At 51.6% G+C, this 23,743-nt stretch overlaps 1 protein-coding gene across 37 annotated transcripts in view; it reads right to left on the bottom strand.

The window, feature by feature from the left end:
- SCRIB (scribble planar cell polarity protein) overlaps nt 1-23,743 on the bottom strand; it is a 101,166-nt gene that overhangs the window by 53,437 nt on the left and 23,986 nt on the right. For 35 of the 37 annotated variants that reach the window (XM_061353900.1, XM_061353860.1, XM_061353868.1 and 32 more), the window contains exons 10-19: nt 22,998-23,197; nt 22,037-22,203; nt 21,338-21,462; nt 20,024-20,149; nt 19,302-19,529; nt 18,196-18,513; nt 16,246-16,308; nt 4,171-4,260; nt 3,494-3,571; nt 153-467 (exon numbers count right to left, since the gene is read on the bottom strand). In XM_061353900.1, coding sequence (XP_061209884.1) covers nt 153-467; nt 3,494-3,571; nt 4,171-4,260; nt 16,246-16,308; nt 18,196-18,513; nt 19,302-19,529; nt 20,024-20,149; nt 21,338-21,462; nt 22,037-22,203; nt 22,998-23,197 — 1,710 coding nt within the window. The remainder of the gene's footprint in view (nt 1-152; nt 468-3,493; nt 3,572-4,170; nt 4,261-16,245; nt 16,309-18,195; nt 18,514-19,301; nt 19,530-20,023; nt 20,150-21,337; nt 21,463-22,036; nt 22,204-22,997; nt 23,198-23,743) is intronic. The other 2 variants (XM_061353865.1, XM_061353897.1) reach the window with 2 other exon arrangements.

Here is a 23,743-nt window from a genome sequence, read left to right as displayed (position 1 = left end):
CCTCCTCCGGAACTTCTCTCCTTCCCTGACCTAAGAGCTCTGGGATCACATTGCCATGCTCCGCACCCAAGGGATAAGGAAGACCCTGTGCTGCTCCAGCAGTGCCAAGAGGCAGGATGAAGCACCTTCCTTGCCATGGGCTCACTACTGACCGTGTCACCAGCGCGGTAGGGTGTGGAGCCTTTGCCACCAGCAATGCTGAAGCCCAGGCCCTTCTCGTTGCGCACGAGGCAGGTGGAATATCTCTCGGTGGGAGCTGCTCCCTCGGGCCGCTCCGGGAAGCGAAGGCCACCCCTCCTCTCCCGAGGGCTGTAGTCATCCTCGGGGCGCAGCGCTGTGACGGTGATGGCGTTCTCCGGCTCCACCATCCGCTCCCGCAGAACCGTCATGGACACGGAGCTGCCGGATCCACGCAGAGCTTCCACCGCCACGTGATGCTCCGCACAGTGCAGGGACACACCATTCACCTGGGGATGGGCACAACCTCACCTCCGTGGGGAGATCGTGGAAGCACATCTCCCTGCAGAGCTTGGGAGATGTGCTTCCTCGTTCCCACAAGGACAACCAGACCTTGTTCCAACAGGGACACTCGGACCTTGTTTCTAAAGGGACACCCAGACCTCATGTGCTGTCCTTGAGGGAATTTCCCTGCACTCACACAGCCCAGGAGGCTCCCATGACATGAGGTGCCCGTCCCAGCCCAAGGCAGCTCCTGACAAGCACTGTAAATGAACTTCGAGAGGAAATGTCCCCCCATAGGGAGCTCCAACATCCCCATCACCTGTATCACCCCTGCAGGAAACTAATACAGCCTCAAGGAGCAGGACTTGGGGTGTTGGGTGAGAAGCTCCCCAGGACCCAGCTTCAGTGAGCACTTGAGCCCAGAACCCCTCCGTGTGCTGGGTGCAGCCCCGAGCAGGAGCAGCAGCGCAGGGAGGGGAGAGCTGAGAGCAGCTCCAGTGCCTGCAGGGGCTGCAGGAGCCTGGAGAGGGGCTTGGGACAAGGGCCTGCAGGGACAGGCCAAGGGGAATGGCTTGAACCTGCCCGAGGGGAGACTGAGCTGAGCTCTTAGGCAGAAGCTCTTCCCTGTGAGGGTGCTGAGGCGCTGGCACAGGGTGCCCAGAGGAGCTGTGGCTGCCCCATCCCTGGCAGTTCTCAAGGCCAGGTTGGACACAGGGGCTTGGGGTACCCTGCTCTAATGAAAGGTATTGCTGCTTATGGCAGGGGTTGGAGCTGGAGGAGCTTTAAGGTCCCTTCCAACACAAACCGTTCTGGGATTCTGTCAAACTCCCAGATAACCACTCACCCAGAACTGCCTCCTCTAACAAATCTCGGTGCAACTTCCTTTTCACCTTCAATAAGGACATCTACCTCCTCAGACCCTGACACAGCCAGGCCTGTCAGACTGACTTGGTGCTGGGGAAGGTCATGGAATGGATCACCTGGAGTGCCATCACATGGCACGTGCAGGTCAAGCAGGCCATCAGGACCAGCCAGCATGGGTTTATGACAGGCAGGTCCTGCTTGACCAACCTGATGTTCTGTGACAAGGTGACGCACTTGGTGGATGAGGCCAAGACTGTGCACGTTTTCTATCCAGACTTTAGTAAAGCCTTTGACACCTTTTCCCACAGCCTTCTCCAGGAGAAAATGGATGCTCATGGCTTGAAAGGGTAAACTCATTCACTGTTCACTGCGTAAAGAACTGTCTGGATGGCCAAGCCCAGAGAGTGGTGGTGAATGGAGTTCAATCCAGTTGGCACCAGCCACAAGCACTGTTCCCCCTGCCTCAGGACTGGGGCCAGTTCTGTTGAATCTCTTTATCAGTGATCTGGATGAGGGGATCAGGGTCACCCTCAGTAAGTCTGCAGACACCACCAATCTGGGTGGGAGCGTTGATGTGCTGGAGGGCAGGAGGCTCTTCAGAGGGATCAGGACTGGCTGGATCCAGGAACAGAAGCCAGTGGGATGAGGTTCAACAAGGCTCAGTGCCTGGTCCTATACTTGGGCCACAAGAACTCCAATGCAATGCTCCAGGCTTGGGTAAGAGTGGCTGCAAAGCTGCTCATGGAAAGGGACCTGGGGGTATTGATCGACAGAGCCGAACATGAGCAGTTTGTGCCCAGGCAGCTGAGAAGCCAATGGCATCCACACACATGATACATTGATGTATCAGCACCAGTGCGGCAGCAGGGCCAGGGCAGGGATTGTGCCCCTGCACTGGGCACTGGGGAGGCCGCACCTTGAATCCTGTGCTCAGCTCTGGGCCCCTCAATGCAAGAGAGACATTGAGGGGCTGGAGCAGGGCCAGAGAAGGGAATGGAGCTGAAGCAGGGCCTGGAGCACAGGGGTGATGGGGAATGGCTGAGGGACCTGGAGGGGGGTCAGGCTGGAGGAGAGAAGGCTCAGGGGGGACCTGATCACTCCCTACTGCTGCCTGACAGGAGGATGGAGCCAGGAGGGGCTGGGCTCTGCTCCCAAGGAACAAGGGATGGGACAAGAGGAACCGGCCTCAAGCTGCACCAGGGCAGGGTTACATGGAGATTAGGATCAACTTCTTCACTGAGAGGGTTTATGAAGCACTGGAACAGGCTGCCCAGGGCAGTGGTGGAGTCACTGTCCCTGCAGGTAAAGACACGCAGATGTGTTGCTGAGGGACAGGGTTTAGTGGTGGCCTTGGCAGGGTGGGGTTTATGGTTGGACTTGATGATCTCAAAGATTTTTTCCAACCAGAACAATTCCATGAATCTATTACTTCCTCCCTCTCCATGCAAAACTAGCAACGTACTTGCAGGGAGGACACCACGGTCTGCAGCTCTCAGGGAAGGGACATGACTGCCCCCACTGTTGCTTCCATGATTTCAGAAAGACGTCCTATCACATCAGAAGACTGCAGAGATGCAAAGTGGGGGCCAGAAGCTCCTCCCAGCAGCTACCTCATTTTGTACTAACACATGCCCTCAGGAGACATTGCCTGCCTCCCAGCCTGAAACTCTGTGTTCAAATCTATCTCCTCCACTTCATGGCACTTTTGGTTTCTTCCCATCATGGTCTCCATTACTGAGCAACACATCCCTGCTCTTGGGTAGTTACTCCTCACAATTCCTATCCAAGAGAATGGAACCCAGGCCCGATGTGCCTCAGCCACGTCGGTTAGAAGGAACACCACAACTCTGAGCTGTGCTGTGAGGGTCCAGCCACCTGCAGGAGGCACAGGTGAATGGGCACCATGGGAAGTGAATCAGGAGTGGGAAAAAAAAGAGCCTTTTCCAAAGCCGTAACTGAAGAGGGATCCACTTTACACAAAATAATTGGCTGCCATGAACTTAACTGTAGCGAAAGGGAATAATCATTCATCTCTCAAAATCTGTTCTTGCACAGCTTCTGATGTTTAATTTGGCCTCAAACTAGTGAGATGCCAAGAAATCCCAACCCACACTTCTCCCTCCACTCATGAGAAGGATTTCCTTCTCCACAGTAGCTATGTCCTTACCTCCAGAAGCTTGTCCCCAACACGAACCCCTGCACGAGCTGCAGGACCCTCCTCTGACACGCGGGAAATAAAGATGCCCTGGAAAGAACAGTACCGGTTAGAAGGGGTGGAGCCCATCCCTCACCCCCTAAGAGACCTCTCCACCCAGCTCCACTAAGAGACCGTTCCACCCTGGCCAGCTTAAGGGCCTCACCAATCCCGTACCCTGGGACGTGGGGACAGGACAACCGCATCACCCCATTCATGAGTTGGTTGAAAAGGGAAAGAAATCCCACTGCAGGGCTACCCTACACGTGACAAAGGGGAGAAGAGAATGATGACCCTTCAATCCTTTTCCAGTGGGATGAGAATATGACGCAGTTGATGCCACCATGCGTGTGGATGACAACCCCGTTCTCTTTGCCTTGTGAGTCCTGTATCTCAGGACTCCCACAGGAAAGAAGCAGCTTTCTCACTGCTGCTTCCAGTGGTCATGGCAGGAAGGTTCAAGTTGTGCTCCAGAGGCACAAGCTGGCTCAGCCCTTCCAGCCTCTTGCTTTCAGGGTGGACCGAGGGCTGCTCCCACCTTGCTCTGGAAGCCCAAACCAGCCATGGAGCTGACACCCACGGACACCCAACCTCCAGCTACAGAGAACCAGTGCCTGAAAGTGGGGGCCTCAGTGAGTCCAGGGTCTTACCTCATCATCACCCTTATAGGGGGTGGAGCCCTTGCCCCCTGCGATGCTGATGCCCAGCCCCCCTGTCTGCCGCACGATCGTCAGTGTCAACTGGAAGCAGAAGGGACACAGAGGACAGATCAGGCCAGGAGAACACCCACAACATCTTGAAGAGCAAGGGATGACTTAAAGAACAAGCACAAGAGAATCAACTTCATGTGCATGCACACCTGTGTGAGTCGTGGTGTCCACGCCCTAAAGGCACCCAGCTCACACCACATTAACAAGGATTCTTCTTCAGTTGAGTCCGTATCTCAAGACCAGGAGTCAGTTTAACCGTAATGAACACTCTGAACAAGATGTCCACCACAAAGTAAACTGAGCAGCAGTGGGATGGGGCTGGATAGAGAAACAGGGATGGTCACACCACAGCCCACTCTACCACATGGCTCCCTTTGGGGTGTGATTCCATACAACTGCTGCGAGATTGAGGGTCACCCCAATGCAGTGTACAGTAACAAGAGTGGTGCCTCTTCCAGAATCCTCTGGACAGACACTTAGCTTTGCTCTACCAATGGAAATCAATATGTGATCCCAGAAAAGCCATCTGCTTTGTCCTGCTGCTTCCTTCCTCTTCTTCCCTCAGCACAGGCAGGCTCAGAATTGTACCTATGCAGTCCAGAAATCTCTTCTACTCCCTATCTCCCCTCTCAACAAACCAAATTATACAGCAAAACTTGTGGTCAACACTGAACTAAAATTGCTTATATTCAGGACACCAACTGTTCATGTTGCCCATTCATGAGACAAAGACAGGGAGCATGTGGTAGGACACAGGGAAAGGAATGGCATGGAGAGGACTCTCTCAGGGATCTGTCAGGGCCAAGGACCAAAGAGCTGGTGAGGGGAGTGACAGAAATGTACATCAACTCCTGGAGAGAACCAAATTTGCTGCCCTCCGGATGTCCCTTCTCTGGAAACAACGTCCAGAGCAGAGAGCGGCTGCTGCAGAGTTGTCTACTTTCAGCATCAGGTCGCTTGGCCTGGGCTGGCCACAGCGTGGGCAGCACAAGCCGCAGGAGATTTACCTTCCTTAACCTCCCTTCAAACGCTTCTTCGTTTCTGACAGTGATGGAAGCAACAGCCTGTGGGCTTCAGGTTCTGCTAAGCTTAAACCAAACCCGAATCCCCACCAACACAGTGAGTACAGAACTACAAGGCTCTTGCCATTTCCTTTGCTGCCCAGTCAACAGGCAGCTGAAAGCTGCTAGGATCTTCACAAGGAAATCCCTGATTCTAGACAGACCACGAGTACATCCTCCCTGGTGCAAGACCAACAGGGTGAGTAAAATCCATGTATTGAAAGACAAGGGGTAATTCAGGTGAGACAGAAACGTGACAGCCGTTGAAATCGGATTGTATGTCACCGACAGCACATGTTAACCCAGTTATAGATTAGACTAACACTTCCAATACCCCATTCCTGGCAGTGTTGGATGGGGCTTGGAGCAACCTGCTCTAGTGAAAGGTGTCCCTGCCCGTGGCAGGGGATTGGAACTGGATCAACCTTAAGGTCCCTTCCAACCCAAACCAGCCTGGGATTCTTGTGGGAAGAAGTCTGTTAGAATCTAATTACAAATACCACTTTTATCCTTCCAGTCTCGCTGGATCCTAGTAATGCTCTTAAGACTTATGTCTTTATTCAACATGAGAACTTCTAAAAATGATGGAAAAGTAGGTTTCCAAAGACTGGAGGGTGTTCTAATAACAGGACCCAAGTATTTCCAAGTAGGATAGCTGATGGATTTGCTCAGTGCCTGAATCAATAGGACAGGATTGCTGGTTTGACAGTGAATATATAATGTCACTGGTTACAGAAGGTCACTTCTTGTTGCACACTAAGTTGACTGTGCAAACTAACTGTGAGATCACAACAAACCCCATGGATTTCCCAAATTCACGCTAACCAGACCAAAAATGTGGGGAAATTTGCCAGGAAAATGGCTGAGGGTTAAGAACTTCCTGTCTATCATCATACACTGAAAATGCCAAACACCCAGGAGGAACCAGACCCTAATTCAACTTAAGAGAACAGCAAATGGGCTTGAATTGGACATAAATACATTTAGGCTGGAAAGAAGATTTCAAACTCCCAAAGCAAATTAATTCTCCCATAAAACCAGGTAAGAACCTGAACTGGCAAATGTGTGTTTGAAGTCTGAAAAGAACCACAGATGTGAATATGGGCCTGAGCAAGAAGGAACTGGATCCAGCAGCCTGTAATGGCCTTAAAGCTGATCCAGTTCCACATTTCAGCCCAGGTGCTGCCGTTCGTACTAACCCTTGCCTTCCACGATGTGCAGCCGATGCTCCGGAACCACAGCAAGCACCACCCTGCCTGCCCACAGAGCAGAGATCCCACCCAGAGGTCCCTGCAACCCCTCTGGCCAGCAGCTTCCCTGGGTACTTCTCTCTTCTTGCATCCTTTCCCCTAGGAGAAGGGCTCCACCCACCAGCAGCAGCAGCAGCAGCAGCAGCAGCTCAGCTCAGCCATCGCTCATCTGTGATCCCACTTAACAAATAGGCTGCTCAACTGATTCTGGCTCCTTTTGTAGCAGGAGCAACGTTTCTTCCCAGTGCCTCCAGGAAGAGCAGCGTCCATGCCCTCCACAGGAAAGTGCTACTGGGGAAGGGGAAAAGCTGCCACTCATCAACCTGAACTACCACTGGAGACTGGGGGGCCCATTTATCATTGATGGCACCAAAGCACAAGCCACAAAGCAGTTGTATCTCCTTCCCCTTTATCACCCTCCCTTCTCCTCCATCCCTCTCAGTACCACCTCTCCAGGGAACACACCCCAACAAGGACTGATTCCACCTCAACCTGGTTTTCATACATTTCTTAATACAGCCATCTTTTAACAGATTTACCTGATCCTGTGAGATTTTCCAACTTGTAGTTAAGTGTTCCACTAACCAAAGGGTGGCTACAAAGAGGATGGAGTCTCTCTTTTTACGAGGAGTCACAAGGAAAAGACAAGGGGTGAAGGGCACAAGTTATTCCTGGGGAGATTCCTGTTGGATACAATGGGATTTTTTTTCCCAGCGAGAACTATCAGCCATTGGAATAATCCCCCCAAGAGAAGTGGTGACTCCCCAACATTAGACACTGTTAAGAGCTGACTTTCTAGGCCATGCTTTGCCTAGAAAGGTTGGACCAGATGGTCCCTGAGGTCCCTTCCAACCTGGGATGCTATGATTCCATGAAGTGCACACCATTTTGGAGCCACTAGAAATGCTGCATACATGGATGGGTTACTCGTCAGGAGCAGCCAAGGATACCTGAGCATTGCTCAATAAACTTGAATCTACTGAACACTGCGCCTTGCAACTGCCTGCTGAGGGGTTCTGCAGCTTGGTCATGATACGGGCACAGCAGACACAGAGACATCCACAGGATCCAACTGCCAAAGCAGGGAGCTCTTGTACTTCAGAACCCACTGGAAGCCCCAGTTGTTCTTCCAGACATACCCAGGGGGGTGCAGGTTTCAGTGCTTGCTTTCCAGAAGGCAGCAGGTTTCTGCATGCACAGGCAATGGTTTGCAACTTGTGATACATCTGGATGCGTGTGAGTGTCTAATCCCTGGATCTACATCACTTGAAACTTCAGATGAGACTGAGATGACACAGAAAATGCAAACGTGGTATATCCTTCTGGTTCTGATCCTAAGGCTGCATGGAGCAGCTCTACCATGGAGCCAGGCTGAGAGAGCTGGGCTGGTTCAGCCTGGAGAAGAGAAGGCTCCTTAAGGGGAGACCTTAGAGCAGCTCCAGTGCCTAAAGGGGCTACAAGAAAGCTGGAGGGGCTTTGGACGAGGGATGGAAGGACGGGATGAGGAGTAACAGCTTCCAACTGGAAGAGGGAAGAGTTAGATGAGGTCTTGGGAGGAAGTTCTTCCCTGTGAGGGTGGTGAGGCACTGGCACACCAGCCTGAACACTGAAATAGCTCTTACATCGTGCTATTACACTACGAGAGCACAGAGTTATGATGGCTGTAGCCATCAGCTCATTCCTAGCACCAGTTCCAGAACAGTAACTGAGAATGTGCCCCTTACCCAGCACCCAGAAATAGCACTTGTGCCAAACAGCTGAATCCCAGGAGATCTGGGTCCCTCAGAACCCAAACCCAGCGCAATTCCCTCCTCTGACAAGAATCCCAGCATGGCTGGTGAAGTAAAACCAAGGATTTAATATGAGAGTATTGTAACCCACGAAACTTGTCCTCACAGGACATGACACGGTGCTGGGTTTAGGTGTGTATGATACAAGCTAAGAACTAGCAGAGGGCCAGTTCCAGTCATGGGAGACAAACCAAGGAGCTGGGTTCAGCTTCAGCTTACTCCAGATCAGTGACAGCAGAAGTCTTATCAGTTCCATATGAGGGGAGGCAGGAGCCTTCCAACACGGGAGGGGAAGGAATTTCATCTTTTCATGCCATTAATAACCCTCCATGAAATGATTATTCCATGTCTGTAACAACAAAGGAATTCTGGATACCCGGTGGAACCTCAGCAGCAGGCTTAAAAAAATGCTTTTTAATGTAAAGTGCAATAAATTTAATAAATTATTATCTCTAAATACCATGGAAATGAAATATATAAAAGGGATTGGAGACCAGGGTTTCATAGACAGCAGCTCCACTGTGCCCAGTCCAACAGTCCAGAAATCCCAAACTACAGGTTGCAAGGAGCTGGGAAACACCAGTGAAAGGGTCCCCAAGTCCTGCTCAGGTCTGTGCTTCCTCATCCCTGCAGGAATCCCCTCACAGTCCCCACTGGAGATGTCCTCATACAGACACCACGTTCCCCCTTCCTGGAACACCTTAACAAAAGAAGGTTCTTACCCAGCTCGGAGCCCCAAGCCCAGGGGCCGCAGGGCCAGGGCACTGACTCACCAGGAAAGATGAGAAGAGCTAAATCTGTCCTGCTTCCGTCAGCAGCAGCTTCTGAGGACAAGGGCTGGGCTGGAAATGCCACTGACGGGATGGAAGCTGGGACATCACTGCAGGAAGGGGGGGCAGCTAAAACCAACTGTGGAAAAAAGATCCTGCCCTGGCAGAGGAGCTGCGGCAGGTCAGGAGCGGGACATCTGTCCCTAATGTGATCTCTTCACTGTTCAGATGGGGTCTAGCACCCAAGGGAACGGCCACTGGCAAGGCAGAGGTGGCAAGGATCAGGTCAGAGTCAAGCACTTAATTCACTGAACTCCTCAGCACCCAGTTTAGTGTTAATCAGAGAGTGGCAAGTAAGAGCAGTTTGCTGGTATCAGTGACTAAGAGCACACTGCGAGCAGGCGAGCCAGGCAACCTCAATGCTACCTGCTCTGGTGTCCTCCTGCAGATCCCCTTCCCCAAGGAGATTCCAACATTTCACTCAGGGAGGATGAAGGAAGGATGCATTTTTGAACATTAAGTATGAAGACTTTTGAACCACAAATAAAAAATAGGTTCATACAGGTACAATTAATCTTGATGTGAATATATATAGATATGAACATGAAGCTATCATCAGAGAAGAGAAGGCTCTAGAGAGACCTCAGAGCAGCTCCTAGTGCCTAAAGGGGCTGCAGGAAACCTGGAGAGGGGCTTTGGACAAGGGCCTGTAGGGACAGGCCAAGGGGAATGGCTTGAACCTGCCCGAGGGGAGACTGAGCTGAGCTCTTAGGCAGAAGCTCTTCCCTGTGAGGGTGCTGAGGCGCTGGCACAGGGTGCCCAGAGAAGCTGTGGCTGCCCCATCCCTGGCAGTGCTCAAGGCCAGGTTGGACACAGGGGCTCAGAGCACCCTGCTCCAGTGGAAGGGGTCCATGTCTGTAGCGAGGGTTGGAACTGGAAGAGCTTTAAGGTCCCTTCCAAACCAAGCAAACCTGTGATTCTATGATCATCTGGATATGAATCCTGTATCATGATATATACAAATATTTATATCTACACATGTAGATACTGAATTGGACACATGAGATATGATTTATTCTCAATATGAGGAAAAAGTGTTTACACTGAGAACAATCACTCACTGGAAGAAACTCCCCAGTGATGTGGTGGAGTCCCCATCACTGCAGGTTCAAGATGGCATTGGTTTGGGCACTAGATCATCTCACTTAGGTTCCCTCTGGCACAAAAGACTGGGTCTTCCAAGGTCCCTTCCAACCCGGGCTGTTTTATGATTCTGTGAGTAGTTCTCTCATCAATGAATTCCAGAAATAGGGATTGAAGAAGCTAGTCTTTCTTCTCATCATGACGGGCACGCAGGTTTGCCACAGGCATGGAACTGCCAACAGCGAAAGAAGGGATCCTGAAAGAAACTGGGTTGGCTACACTATGGAATGCAACAGGACAGAGTCCCTCTGGAAATGAAAATATTCAACTTGCTAAAGAGAAACAAACTGAGCCCTGGATGTGGCTGCCAAGCCTTGAACCATTCCCAGAACTGGAAACAGGACAAAAGCCTGCACATGGAAGTCACAGAATAGTCAGGGTTGGAAAGGACCTTAAGATCATTTAGTTCCAACCCTCCTGCCATGGTCTGGACACCTCACACTAAATGATGTCACCCAAGGCTCTGTCCAGCCTGGCCTTGAACACTGCCAGGGATGGAGCATTCACAACTTCCTTAGGCAACCCATTCCAGCGCCTCACCACCCTTACAGTACATAACTTCTTCCTTTTATCCAGTCTAAACTTCCCCTGTTTAAGTTTTAATCCGTTACCGCTCGTCCTATCACTACAGTCCCTAATGAAGAGTCACGGTTTAGAGCGAGGCATGGCGAGGGGGTTAAAACTAGATGATCCTATGGTCCTTTCCAACCCTGAGGGACACCACTCGTTACTGGTCTCCAGCTGGACATTGAGCTGCTAACCACAACTCGTTTGTGTGCGGCCATCCAGCCAGTTCTTTATCCACCGAGTGGTCCATCCATCAAATTGATGTCTCTCCAATTTAGAGACAAGGATGTTGTGTGGGACAATGTTGAATGTTTTGCACAAGTCCAGGTAGATGACGTCAACTGCTCCACCCCTGTCCATCAGTTCTGTAGCCCCATCACAGAAGGCCACCAAATTGGTCATGCAGAATTTCCCCTTAGTAAGCCATGCTGGCTGTCACCAACCACCTTGTTTTTCATGTGCCTTAGTGCCTTTCATGTCCTGTGGATTCAGCTGGAATGGGCGACACTGAAACATGCTGTGTAACTTCCTCTCTTCAGCAATGAAGAATTCTTATTCCTGTTCTCCCTGATTCTTTTTGTGTGGTAAAAGCACTGATACAGTCATTCACTTTGCACCATTCTGACCACAAAACAGTTCTGAACTGGCGAGATGAAGGCTTGAAGGACTGTGGTTGATGTCCATGAAAATGTACCAAGGACAAACAAAGGGTCAGAAAGCACGAGAGTTTTCAAGATAAAGTATAATGAAACCAATGAACTAACAAAGCCAAGTTCAGCCTGAAAGCAAGTGGGGTAGAAACCTGGAGAAGTCTTTGGGTTCGCCAGTAGGAGGAGGCTGAGCATGCACATACACTTCAGTAAAAGGAGAAACAATCTATGCTCAACAGTTTGACTGACTTATGAGATCCTGAGGCTGCTGCTAGTGGTGGAAGGAGGCTTCGCTTTGGGATTTATCCAAATAATCCTTCTTGTCTTTGCTGTACATTCAGCCCATTGCTCCTGAATTAGCACATCTTCCAGAAATGGGAACCATCCCATCCCAGCATCGCCTTGTTTCAGGCCCAGCCTGAAACAGGGATTGTCATCCAGCACAAGGTCTCCAAACCATTCTAGGAGTTTATCTATCTCCTCTATGGACACAGCCAGAAAATACTGGTGAGCTTGAAAACTGGGACCAACTAAGCTTGCAAACTGGGTTCAAAACTGGGCAGTTGGAAAGAGATGATCTTTAAGCTCCCTTCCAACTCAAACCATTCTATGACCAGTTTTTCAAGGCAGACAAAGGCTCAAGCCCCATTAATTTCTGGAGGGGTTACTTTCATGTCTATTTATTTTGCTGCTTAGGACAAGGATTGTACAAGACCCATACCTGTTATATGCTTTGCCTGTTGCTATTTCAAAAGCGAACAGTGGAGGTTTGTGTTTAAACACAGCATCTTCCCTCTCTGTTTAGAACACTCCTCTATTGCTTTCTGCTCTATTTGAGAGAGCAAAGCAGGGGAAAAGGAAATTCTGCAGAGAGTTCTTTATTTGTATGAGAAACCATTCCACAGTTTACCACTTTGTCCTTAAAGCTCCAGATGAGATAAAAATTGCAGCTGCTCCACAGTGATATATGCTGATGAATAAACAGCAACCATACAAGTAGCTCTCTCATGTTGTAGGTGAATCATACTAAAATTGTGCCTTAAGAGCCATGAATGTGAAGCTGGACATCTGCAAGAAGAGATTACAATCCCCACCTCCAAAGCTGGAGGATCACAACATCAGAAAGAATAATATTGTGCCCGTAGGAAAAGGGCACAAAACCATTTCTATAGCCCTAAGTTAAAAGCCAGACAAATTCAAACAGAAAATATGGCTGAGTTTTCCTTGCTCAATGGGAATTTCATTCATTTAAAAAAGTAAATGAGAGCAAGGAGTGCTTTATCTTTCCTTGACCTTGCAAGGACTCTGCTCTGCCAGGAGATATATTTTAGTCAAGCCAGCCGAGCAGATACAGGAGACACAAGCTTGAGAGAGGTTTATTGACCTTTCCAGGGCTTAAAACCTACAGGTCACATTGTGGGAAAAATCAGGTTCACTTCCTAAGACTTCTGACCCTGACAACGACCTGAAGAGCTCGTGCTCTCACCTACTACACAACACAACCACACTGCTCCAGCATCGCTGCTATGACAGGACTGCTCATGATGGCAGGGCAGCCCCAACCTTCCAAAGTTGAGCCCCTTGCAAGGAGGAGAAGGGACCTGAAACATCTATGGCCAGCCTGGCTTTCTCCTAGGGAGGAAAAGCAGCAGCATGTCCATTCTGAACAGCCTTGTGCTCCTGGGAGAAAGCATCACAGGACAAGAAAATCCTATAAAGCTCCTTGGTGAGCACAAGCTTTGCCAGGGCAGAGCCCTTTAAGACTCCTGTTTTCAGCTGCTCTGCAGGTTAACCTGGGCAAACATATGAGCCATTGCTACAGACAAAGGAGCATTCATCACTCAAACAGAACTCAGGACCCTCTTTCCATTCTCATCTTCCAGGTGCAGAGCAGCTCATTCTGGACTGTTTCTTCAAAACTTCTCTGAAAACAGGAGACTTGAGGTGCAGCCTCATGCCTTCAGAGAGCAGCCTCTCCTCCTCCAACAGCCTCCCTACAGCCTAGACACAGCCCTGCTGCAGCACAGATGGAGACTGACAAATCCCTGGGGCCAGTCAGCAGTGGACTCCAGATACTTTCTATCAGATATCTGCATCATGTAAAGCATCGTGTGCTTTAACAAAATCATTTATTCCACTGTGGTCGAGTCTCGCTGGCACCAGCAGCTACCGGAGCTCTGGAAGCACCAGCTGCATCCACAGCACCAGGCTCCCTACACCCTGATGCTGAGGTGCTGACACAAGTTTGGCATGTGTCTTCAGCTCTACTCTGGTAAGGTTCACAGTGTTTGGCTCAGGAGGATGGTTTAGGCTTGGAGAACACACCACCAGTAGTTCCTTTTCTCTAAGAGCTGTATAAAATTACACAAGGAATGTGACAGCAGCATCATGAACCTAAACTGCTGCTCAAGGGATACCAGGGTCTCCACTCTGCAATGGTCTTGCTCAGTTTCATGAGCCTATTGGTTTCTTCTCAAGGCCATGAACTCATCCCCAGAAGCAGCAGGCAGATGCTGTTTCTGGGATCAGTCACTTCCCAAGCTAATTCTCTACTCAGATGCCGAATAGTCTTTAAGGCCCTGAATATTTCCCCTGTTGTCCTCCACCCATTCACTGACAGGGACGTGCCTTTCACAACCAACATGCCAGGGAAGACAAGGGAACCTCTCTGCCCACAGCTGAGGTGTCCCAACTGCACAGTGCACCCTTGGTCCGAGTCCCACAGTTTGCTTCCACTGATGGTTCTGGAGAATTTATCTTCCACATGAGCAGTAGTCCTGGAAGATCCCACCATGATCCCACTAAAATCAGAGAATCCCAGACTGGTTTGGGTTGGAAGGGATCTTAAAAGTCATCCAGCTCCAACCCCTGCCACAAGCAGGGACACCTTCCATTAGAGCAGCTTGCTCCAAGCCCCTGTGTCCAACCTGGCCTTGAACACTGCCAGGGATGGGGCAGCCACAGCTTTTCTGCCAGCGCCTCAGCACCCACACAAGGAAGAGTTTCTACCTAAGAGCTCAGCTCAGTCTCCCCTCTGGCAGGTTCAAGCCATTCCCCTTGGCCTGTCCCTACAGGCCCTTGTCCCAAGCCCCTCTCCAGGCTCCCTGCATCCCCTTTAGGCACTGGAGCTGCTCTCAGGTCTCCCCTTCAGGAGCCTTCTCTTCTCCAGGCTGCCCCAGCCCAGCTCTCTCAGCCTGGCTCCAGAGCAGAGCTGCTCCAGCCCTCGCAGCAGCTCCGTGGTCTCCTCTGGGCTCACTCCAGCAGCTCCACGTTCCTCTTGTGCTGGGCTGATAAAAGTATCCCTGATTGGATCCATGCACTCAGCTAAACTCTGGGGTGACTTCAGCCACCACCTCCCATGTAGGGGGTCTCTGCCATGCCTGTCCCTGGGAGCTGCTCCTTACACTGAGGGAACAGACCTGCACAAAGGAGACTGCACTGGAGCGACCGCAGAGCAACCACAGGGCCTCTCACAGCCACCCAGAAAAGTTCCAGCACTTCCAGCATATGGCAGTCAGAGCACAGGCAGGAGCAAGGCAGGGCCAGGGAGGCTGTTTCCTGGTACAAGACTGAGGTTTCCTGGACCTAGCACCTCGAGGAGCCAGAAAACTGCAACTGGAACATGACATTTGACAGCTGGGAAGAAGGACCAAGAATGCTGATTTCCCAGATGTGGGATCAGGAAACACCTGCCTATACTCAGTGCTACCTCTGAGTGACAGGAGAGCAACACAAAAGAGAAACACTACAAGTATCAGTATGTTTTCAAGTGATCTAGAGCCAAGATGGACAAATGCTCAGGACACACTGACACTGGAGCACACTTCAGCCAGCCCGTGCTCACCTGGAGGGGAGGGATTTCTCATCTCCCTCCTGGAAAGCCTTGCTCCAAAACTGAAAGTCTCCATCTTACACCTAAGGGACTAGCTAAGAGCCAGGCTCACAGACACAACCAGACAGCGCTCAAGTAAGATATGGGCCTGGTGCCACCAGCTCGGGGACCCACCAGAGCTCCTTGGAATGCTGCCTGCAGAAAGCCTGGCCCAAACGATCAGGCAAACCCACTTGGAAACAACCTCAGGGAGTTGATCACAGTCAGAGGATGAGCTGAGACACAGGACCTGACGCTGGCACAGATCACCATGTGCCAGGAGCTTCATGGACCCTCAGTGCCACCTGCCCCTTTCTGACATCCCAAAGCGCTGCACGTGAGGACTGGAGGGGATTCAACAGGGGACTCTACAGGAGGTGCACAAATCCTTAGCTCCAGCCCCACTTCCTCATGCCATGGCAGTGTCCTGAGTCAGATCCACCTCCCTCTCCCAAAGGAACACATACAGCACTGGGCAGACTCCTGAGGCCTCTCAGCTTCAGGGTTCCCCACCACTCCCAGAAGTATCTGTTTATTCTCTTCTATCTTTCTCTCCTCGGTGCACAGCAAGTAGGGACTGAACCTTCCACCCTGGCCCCTTTGGGTTTGTTTTTACATGTCTTCCCTCTCAATCCTGATCTGCAGCAGCCATTCTCACCTCAGGTATGGAAAAGTAGGGAAAGGAGGTGAAAGCAGGGGAGGAAACAATCATTGTGTGTTTGTGATCAGCCAGGTCCAGAAGCCACTTGACCCAGAGAGATCAGAGTCCCCCTACAACAACGGGTGAGCCTGGGAAGCAAATCAAGCAGACGGGGTGATTTCTGGCAGAGAGAACAGTGGGAGTGGTACAGACCTCTTCCTCCTCAATGCGAGCAGGTTCAATCAGCAGATTATTGGCTTGATCAAACGACACCCCCTGTTAGGACAGGAACCAGCAAAGAGGCATGCGGATTAGTGGAGCATAAACCAAACCCTCCACCACGACCACCACCACCCAACAGACACACACCACGCAGCACCAGAGCACCCCACTCACACCGCTCCTGTCCCAGCAAGTGTCAGTGGGGGCTGCTGGGCTCACAGGGTGCCACCCTCTGAGGCTGTGGCCACCACCTCACAAGCTGATCTTAACCCATGAGGACCAAGTCATTCAGTGAAGGAGGAAGGATTAACCATGGGAGAAAGCACAGAGGGACTTCTGGTGCCATCCAGCTGCTGCACAGGAATGAAGCAATCCCAAATGAAACTGCACAGTCCCTCCTGCAAAGGGAAGAGCCTCGCTGGTGGAACAGTGCATCCTGCCAGTGCACAAATGCATAAACCTTGGAACTTCTCTGGAAAAGCCATTGTCTTTGCAAAACACCCTCTGGCTTAAGGATTCAGCCTCCTGAGCACCCTGTCCTACCTCCTCCTTCCATGCATGCAGCACCTCTTCAAACTCCATTGCACAGGGACACTGCTCCCCACATTCCCACTCCCAGAGGATGGCTCCAGAGGCAAGCTAATAAACCCTTTATGGAGCAGGCAGCAATCCAGCCCCACAAGAACTGTGCTTTCCAGGCAGAAGGCTTGGCTGATAACAAAGGCAACTCTGGTGCAGGCTTTGCCAGCAGGTCAGTCAGCACATCTGCAGCTTGAAGGCCCTGACTGGAAGAAGGTTTTTGGGTGAGGGCATTTCCAAGCACGGCAGGTCTGGGATGAAGGGGCTCAGGATGCCCTCACGCAGTCTTAAAAGCAGCAGCAACTCCTTTTTTTCTGAAGAACTTCACAGGCAGTAAGGAGACTAAAACCTCATCCCCAGGGATCACGGGATGAGCTGTACCAGCTCGGATACAACAGGGCAAGCAGCCACTGAGAGAAAGGCTCCAAAGCAAACGTGAGCGCAAGAACCTTCCCCTGAGCAGCCCGAACTCCAGCGTGGGGTGGAAATGACCCCAGAGTCTGCAGCACGCAGTAGCAGAATAACAGATTCCACTCCAGCACCTTTCACCAGTTCAGAGACCCACATCTCACCCATGAGATTTGCTGGTGTCAGACTGTGATGGAGATTCAGCCACATCTAACCCCGGCCTGCCAAACACACCCCCCAGAACCATCACCCCACCTTCAGTCAGCACTGCTCTAACCTCAGGCAGGGTCCCTCAGCAGAATATTCCTGTTCCACTGTGAGGATCTTCCTCAGGTAAGAATCTCTGTGTCCCCTTGACCAAACGTGGTGATTCAGCTGAGTAGAACCAAGGGCTTCCCATCTCATCAGCCCTCAGCATAACCAAAGAGGCCCATTGTGGTCCATGGCAGTATCAAAACTCCAGAGCACAAGTTCCCCTAAATCCAGCATACCCTTCAGCAGGCTGCATCTGAAGCCAGCTCTCCCCTGTCTGCCCTCACAACCTGCTCCTCTCAGCACAAGTGTAAGCAGCCTCAACATCAGCTTGAGATTAGACCCACCAGGAATAACGCTCATCCTGCTGCAGATGAGGTACAACAACTGGCAAGTGAGGAGGAGACTGAAACGAACGGAAGGACCCGTCAGGGATGGGACACAGGAACTGATCTTGCAGCACAGAACACACCACACATAATCAGAAGGGTGCAAGAATTTGGGTACAGTGCAAGGAGTCAGGCAGGAGCAACATGGCACAGCTCTTGGACCACTGAGCCCCAGATCTCTCTGCATGTGTGTCCTGAAGGGCTGGAGCCTCCTGCCAATGTTTTCAATGGTACCACATCAACCTGGTTGGTAGTTCAGAGTAGAAGGAAGGTCTGGAACCCCTCTGAGCTACCCCTCCCCACAAGGCCTTACCTTCACTGGTGGTTGAGCAGATAAAACTCTGTTCTTCCTCTCATCCTCATCCCAGGCTTCCTCCGGATCCTCAGGCTCCGTGTTGTTATTGCAGCCTCCCAACTCCTCTTCCTCTTTGGGGACTCCATCAGTGCTCAGCCCCTGAAGCAGTGCCACCACTGCCTCTGGCTTGGGCAATTTAGTGATCTTAAAGTGTTTCTTATAATGGGGTGTGTCCTTGCGGATGAGCCTCTGTTTCTCCACTGGGAACGGTCGCTCTTCATCTTCATCCTCATCCTCACTCCGTATCAGTGTGTCCTCAGCAAAGTGTACTGTGGGCTACAATGGCAAAGTCCCAGAAAGGTTGTGAACCTCAAGCAATGGACATACCTGGAGGCAGAGCGGAACCTGCTGTCCCCCTCACCAACGCAGGGAAGCCAGCACTGCTGCTCCTGTGCTGCAGGACACACAGGATGGCATTTCTCCATAGTCTCCTTTTTCCTGTCTCCTTCACCCAAACACATCTTCTGTCAGCTCCAGGGACTGAAGGCACTCAAACCCGAACCCCTGATTTTCCCATATTCCCTGTCTGGCTGCCACATTATCCCTCCTATTTTCCCACAGACCCAGCTCCCAAAGGTTGCCTGGATCTATCTGCACTTGGTTTTCACAGCCACTGTTTGCCTTCAGTAATGCCTAGACTTGTACGTCCATGTACCATTTTATCCAAAACTTTCATAGAATCACTGAATCATGGAAGCAACCAAGTTGGAAAAGACCTTTAAAATCAAGTCCAACCATTGCCCAGCACTGCCAAGGCCAGCACTAACCCACGGCACCGCAGGCCTCGTCTACCCGGTGTGTGAACACTTGCAGGGATGGTGACTCCAGCCCTGCCCTGGGCAGCCTGTTCCAATGCCTGAGCACTCTTTGGGGAAGGAATTGTTCCTCGTCTCCATCTAAACCTCCCCAGGTGCAGCTTGAGGCCGGTTCCTCTTGTCCCATCCCTTGTTCCTTGGGAGCAGAGCCCAGCCCCTCCTGTCAGGCAGAGTGGTAAGGTCCCCCCTGAGAGGCTTCAAGTCCTTCCATTTTTTACCATGAACCTGCTGGAATTCCTAGGCTCCTACCTCATTGTATTCCACTTCCACATCTTCCTCCTCTTGGTCAGCAGCTTCCTTACGCTCCTCTTCAGCCCTTGGCTTCTCCTCCCTCTCCAGGTCCCTCACGTCCTGCCCGTTTGGCCAGCTCCTCTCCCCGTCCTCTCCCAGCTCCTCTCCCCTGCAGTCGGCAGAGGCGGTGCTGTTGGAAACGTGGGAATCCTCGCTGCGGTTTGACAGGGCACTCAGCCTCTTCTCCTGGGAAGACGGTTGTAAAGGTCAAGAGGAAAACCAAAGCAGCAGATGGAGCAACGCCATGGGGCTGGCGCAAGGTGGGGAATGATCCAGGACCAACAGAACCAGCTTCTCCTTCAGGCTGCCCACTGCCTTCCCTGCCAAGCACCTCACCCAGGTCCCCTGCCCCACCATCAGTGTAGGCATTTGTTCTCAGTATCCCACCTGCACAGCAAGATGCCTCCTCCACGCACCCCATTCCCACCATTCTTTACTGGGATAATCTTTTCCTCTCCCTGTGTTGTGACAGAAGAGGTAGCAATGCTCACAGATCCCCTCAAGCTGTTCTCTGGTCACATCTCTTGCTCTGTCCCAGTGACCCCAGCTGACACAAGGCAGATTCCCAACCCCTGGGTTCCAGTAAACCCATGCTCACCTACCCAAGGTAGGTTCTTTCAGCCCAGCTCATGCATGCTCCCAGCCCACTCCGTGCTCTCCAGTCATGGCACAGGCCTCACCTCGGAGCTGGGGGAATTCCTGTTGGCATCGGGCCTGGCAGCACACACCTCGCTGCGCCGCACCTCCATCACCTTCTTCATGACCTTCAGCTCACTGGGGTGAGGGGTTGCTCGGCGCTGCAGGCCCTGCCAAGGGAAGCACCATGGAGGCTCAGTGAGGGCTCAGGGCTGAGCCACATCAAACCACACCTTACTAGTGTCACATCCCAGACAGACAGGACCTGAATGTCACACTGCAGGATCTGACTCGGGCTCTCCACTGCTACAGCCAGGGAGAGGAAAGGAATGGAGGCAGGGAACAGTTCTCGGAGCTTCCTCTTGGGTGTTATAACATTAAACAGAAGCTCTTCCCTGGGAGGGTGCTGAGGCACTGGCACAGGGTGCCCAGAGAAGCTGTGGCTGCCCCATCCCTGGCACTGCTCAAGGCCAGGTTGGACACAGGGGCTTGGAGCAACCTGCTCCAGTGGAATGTGTCCCTGCCCATGGCAGGGGTTGGAACTGGAGGAGATTTAAGGTCCTCTCCAATCCAAAGCATTCAATGATTCTATGATTCTCCTGATCTGGAATTCGTGATGCTGGTTCCATCCCAGCTGAGAGTCCAGAGAAATGGTATTCTAAAATTAAACCAATCAAAGCCACTCACAAACCCTTCCAACACCAGCTCAAGGCCAGATGCTGCAAGGACGGATGCAAATGTCATTTATTAGAAGGATTCAGAACTCAACAAGAATCTCTCTCTGCAAGATGAAAAGGGGAAAAAATCCTGCAGGAGACTGAATCCAGGAGAGTTCTTGCTGGAAACTGGAACTTTCACCCTGTCCTTTGCATCTGCAATTACAGCAAAAAGATCTGCCTCAGTTTTTGAGGCTGTCTACAGTGTTTAACTACTTCAGTGATGGGATATCCCACAGCACGGGCTGGCATCCAGCTCCACACTTGGATCACCTGGCTCGAGTTTGGCTGGGCATCTTTTCCCCATGAGGGGTCAAGTAAAATCCAGTCCTTACAGTGCTCCAACTCTCAGGATCTCTGGACTACCCAAATGCTCCATGGGCAGGGGTAGAGTCACAGCTCAGCTCCCATGGGACAGCACCAAAGTGGCTCTCAGGGAATTCTTTTATACCCACATAACTCCTCAGGGTACCAAACGCTCTTTGCCCTGCAAAACTACAGCACATCTCTGAAGAGTGAAACATGGACACCACAATGCATGGAAACCACAAGGGACACCACAATGCCTCCACTTCTTAGGCACTTCTTTAGCTTGTGCCTGTGCTTCCACAGGGAGCAAACAAGCCTACAGAAACTTCTTACCCTTCTCTCAGCTCCTGACTCCTCTTCATCATCTCCTTTGGGTTCATCCAGGAACTGAATCACACTGACTCTGTTTAAGTTGGTGTCCGTCCAGCTCTCGTCCACACTATTCTGCAAAAGATTCTCTGGGGAGAAAGATAACACGGTGGGAGCTACCTTCTGAACGAGCAGGGCTGGGGGCTTGGGTGAATGACTGTCCTCAACCCATCCCGTTATAACAACCCATGAGTCAAAGCACAGAGGCCTTGAGGAAAAAGGATGTAGCCTCCAGATCTCGTCACCTCCTGTACGTCTCCCACCAGATCTACAGTGGCCTCTACAGAAGGACCCAGATGGTTCAGCTCTAGCGTTCCTTACCCAAGAACTAAGGAAACAGGTAGGATTAAGGAATGAACCAGAAGTACTCACACAAGAATATCACCGTGACAGCAAGCAAACCTTACAGAAAAGCAAGTACTTGATCAATAGATCAAAGCAGAGAACTTTAAGCTGAGGCTGCAGCTTCTTTATCATCCAGCAGAGAAGCAATTTCTCACTAACTACCTCTGCCTTGGAAAGTGGCCATCAGCCACTCAGGAGCTTAAGTCTGCTACAGGTATCCCAGGAACTGAGCACAGAGAGGACGGTTCGTGGCCTCTTCCCTAGAGTACTGCCCAAGTACACAAACCTGCAGACACCCTTCACGACATGCTCTCTTACCTAGGCTGGGAGAGGGCTGCTGGGGAAGCAGGTAACATGTGAGAACCTTTTCTCCTGTCTTCTCATCATCCTCCGTCTGGAATTTCAGCATGGGCTGGGACTGGTTCTCTGCCAACCACAGGGCTTTCAGGTTGAGATTTGTCAGCGCAAACGGGAGGTTCTGCAGCCTGCAACAGGAGGGAGGAACTTGCTGGTTAAACTTCAGCTGAACTTCAGCTTAGCTCCAGGCTGCCCCATCTGCACTGCAGGAGCCACGCCACCACAGGGTCCCTCACTGTTACAGACACCAAAGCAGCTCGTGCTGCATTGGCTCTGTCACAGCCAGAAACCGGGTCCAGCAGCCCACCCTCAGCAGTGTTTAACAGAGGACAACTCCCATCAACAGAGTGAAAACTGAGCTTTGGAGAGGGGTTTGAAGACAATAAAAATAATGGTCTCAGGGACCTGGACACAGTGTTCCACACAGAAACTCTGGTGACCTTCCAACTGCTACAAACACCACCAGCCTCAGCTAACAGAACCACAGCTAAAACCTGCAGCATCCTGCAGAACAGATCACAGGTATCTGCACACCTTGGTGGTGTGCGTCATGAACAGGCTTTGGCATCAATCACCTGAGGACTGATGACACGAAACTGCAGTATCTGCAGGAAGCAACACACTGGACCAGGGATCTCCCCTGCTCTTTATTTCACATATGGCAATGTGAAATTTCACATGTCACACTTCTGCATCAGTTCTGCCCTGTGTTCAAGTAATGTGCAGAAGGGCTTAAGATGCAAAGCTTCAGTCAGATGCCCTCTTTCCAAGATCCAACAGCCAGGCTGGGCTTCTTCAAAACCACAGATCCTGAGGGCAGCACAGATCCCAAAACACACCAGGGCCCAGCCCACGCTGCTCCTTCGCAGTGGCCTCCTTAGGAAGATGCCCACAAGCCTGCTGCACCCTTCCTGCTGCTGACCTGTTCCCAGCCACGTCCAGGACATGGAGCTCAGTGGTGTTGGCAAGCTCTGGAGGCAGGAGGGCCAGGCGGTTGTCCCGCAAGGACAGCACGTTCAGGTTGGCACAACCTCCGATCTCAGGCGGAAGGGACGTCAGCCGGTTCCGGTCCACATTCAGGTTTGTCAGCTTGGCCAGCTTGCCCAGGGACTTCGGTAGGGCCTGGGGAGGAGAGGACTGGTGGTCGCAAAAGGGAGGAGCAGCAGAATAAAGGTATCACAGAATCAATCATGGAATTTGGGTTGGTTGCCACGGGTAGGGACCCCTTCCACTGGAGCAGGTGGCTCCAAGCCCCTGTGTCCAACCTGGCCTTGAGCACTGCCAGGGATGGGGCAGCCACAGCTTCTCTGGGCACCCTGTGCCAGTGCCTCACCACTGTCAGAAAGGCATAGAACCCTCTACCTGAGGAAAAAAGCTGCCTTCTGTCCTAGCAAACACATTTTCAACGCAAGTTCTCACTACATTGTGGGGGATTCTCCCTCAGGTTCTCAGACTGTGAAACGCCAACTCCTCACGTCACACAGCACACCCAGAACTCCACTTTCAGGTCAGGACTTTCTCCTATTAGAATTATAGAATGAGTCATGAATCGTTTGGGTAGGAAAGGACTCAAAAGGATTCTAAAGGACCTTAAGATCATCCAATTTCAACCCCTGCCATGGGCAGGGACACCTTCCACTAGAAGGATGCTCATCTGCCCATTCCCAG

Source organism: Neopsephotus bourkii, unplaced genomic scaffold, assembly GCF_033783945.1.
Source record: "Neopsephotus bourkii isolate Nb327-2 ecotype Australia unplaced genomic scaffold, CSIRO-AGI_Nbou_v1 NB_705, whole genome shotgun sequence".
Lineage (NCBI taxonomy): Eukaryota > Metazoa > Chordata > Aves > Psittaciformes > Psittacidae > Neopsephotus > Neopsephotus bourkii.
The sequence above is the reverse complement of the archived record's forward strand: the minus strand, read 5'-3'. Positions and strand labels throughout refer to the sequence as shown.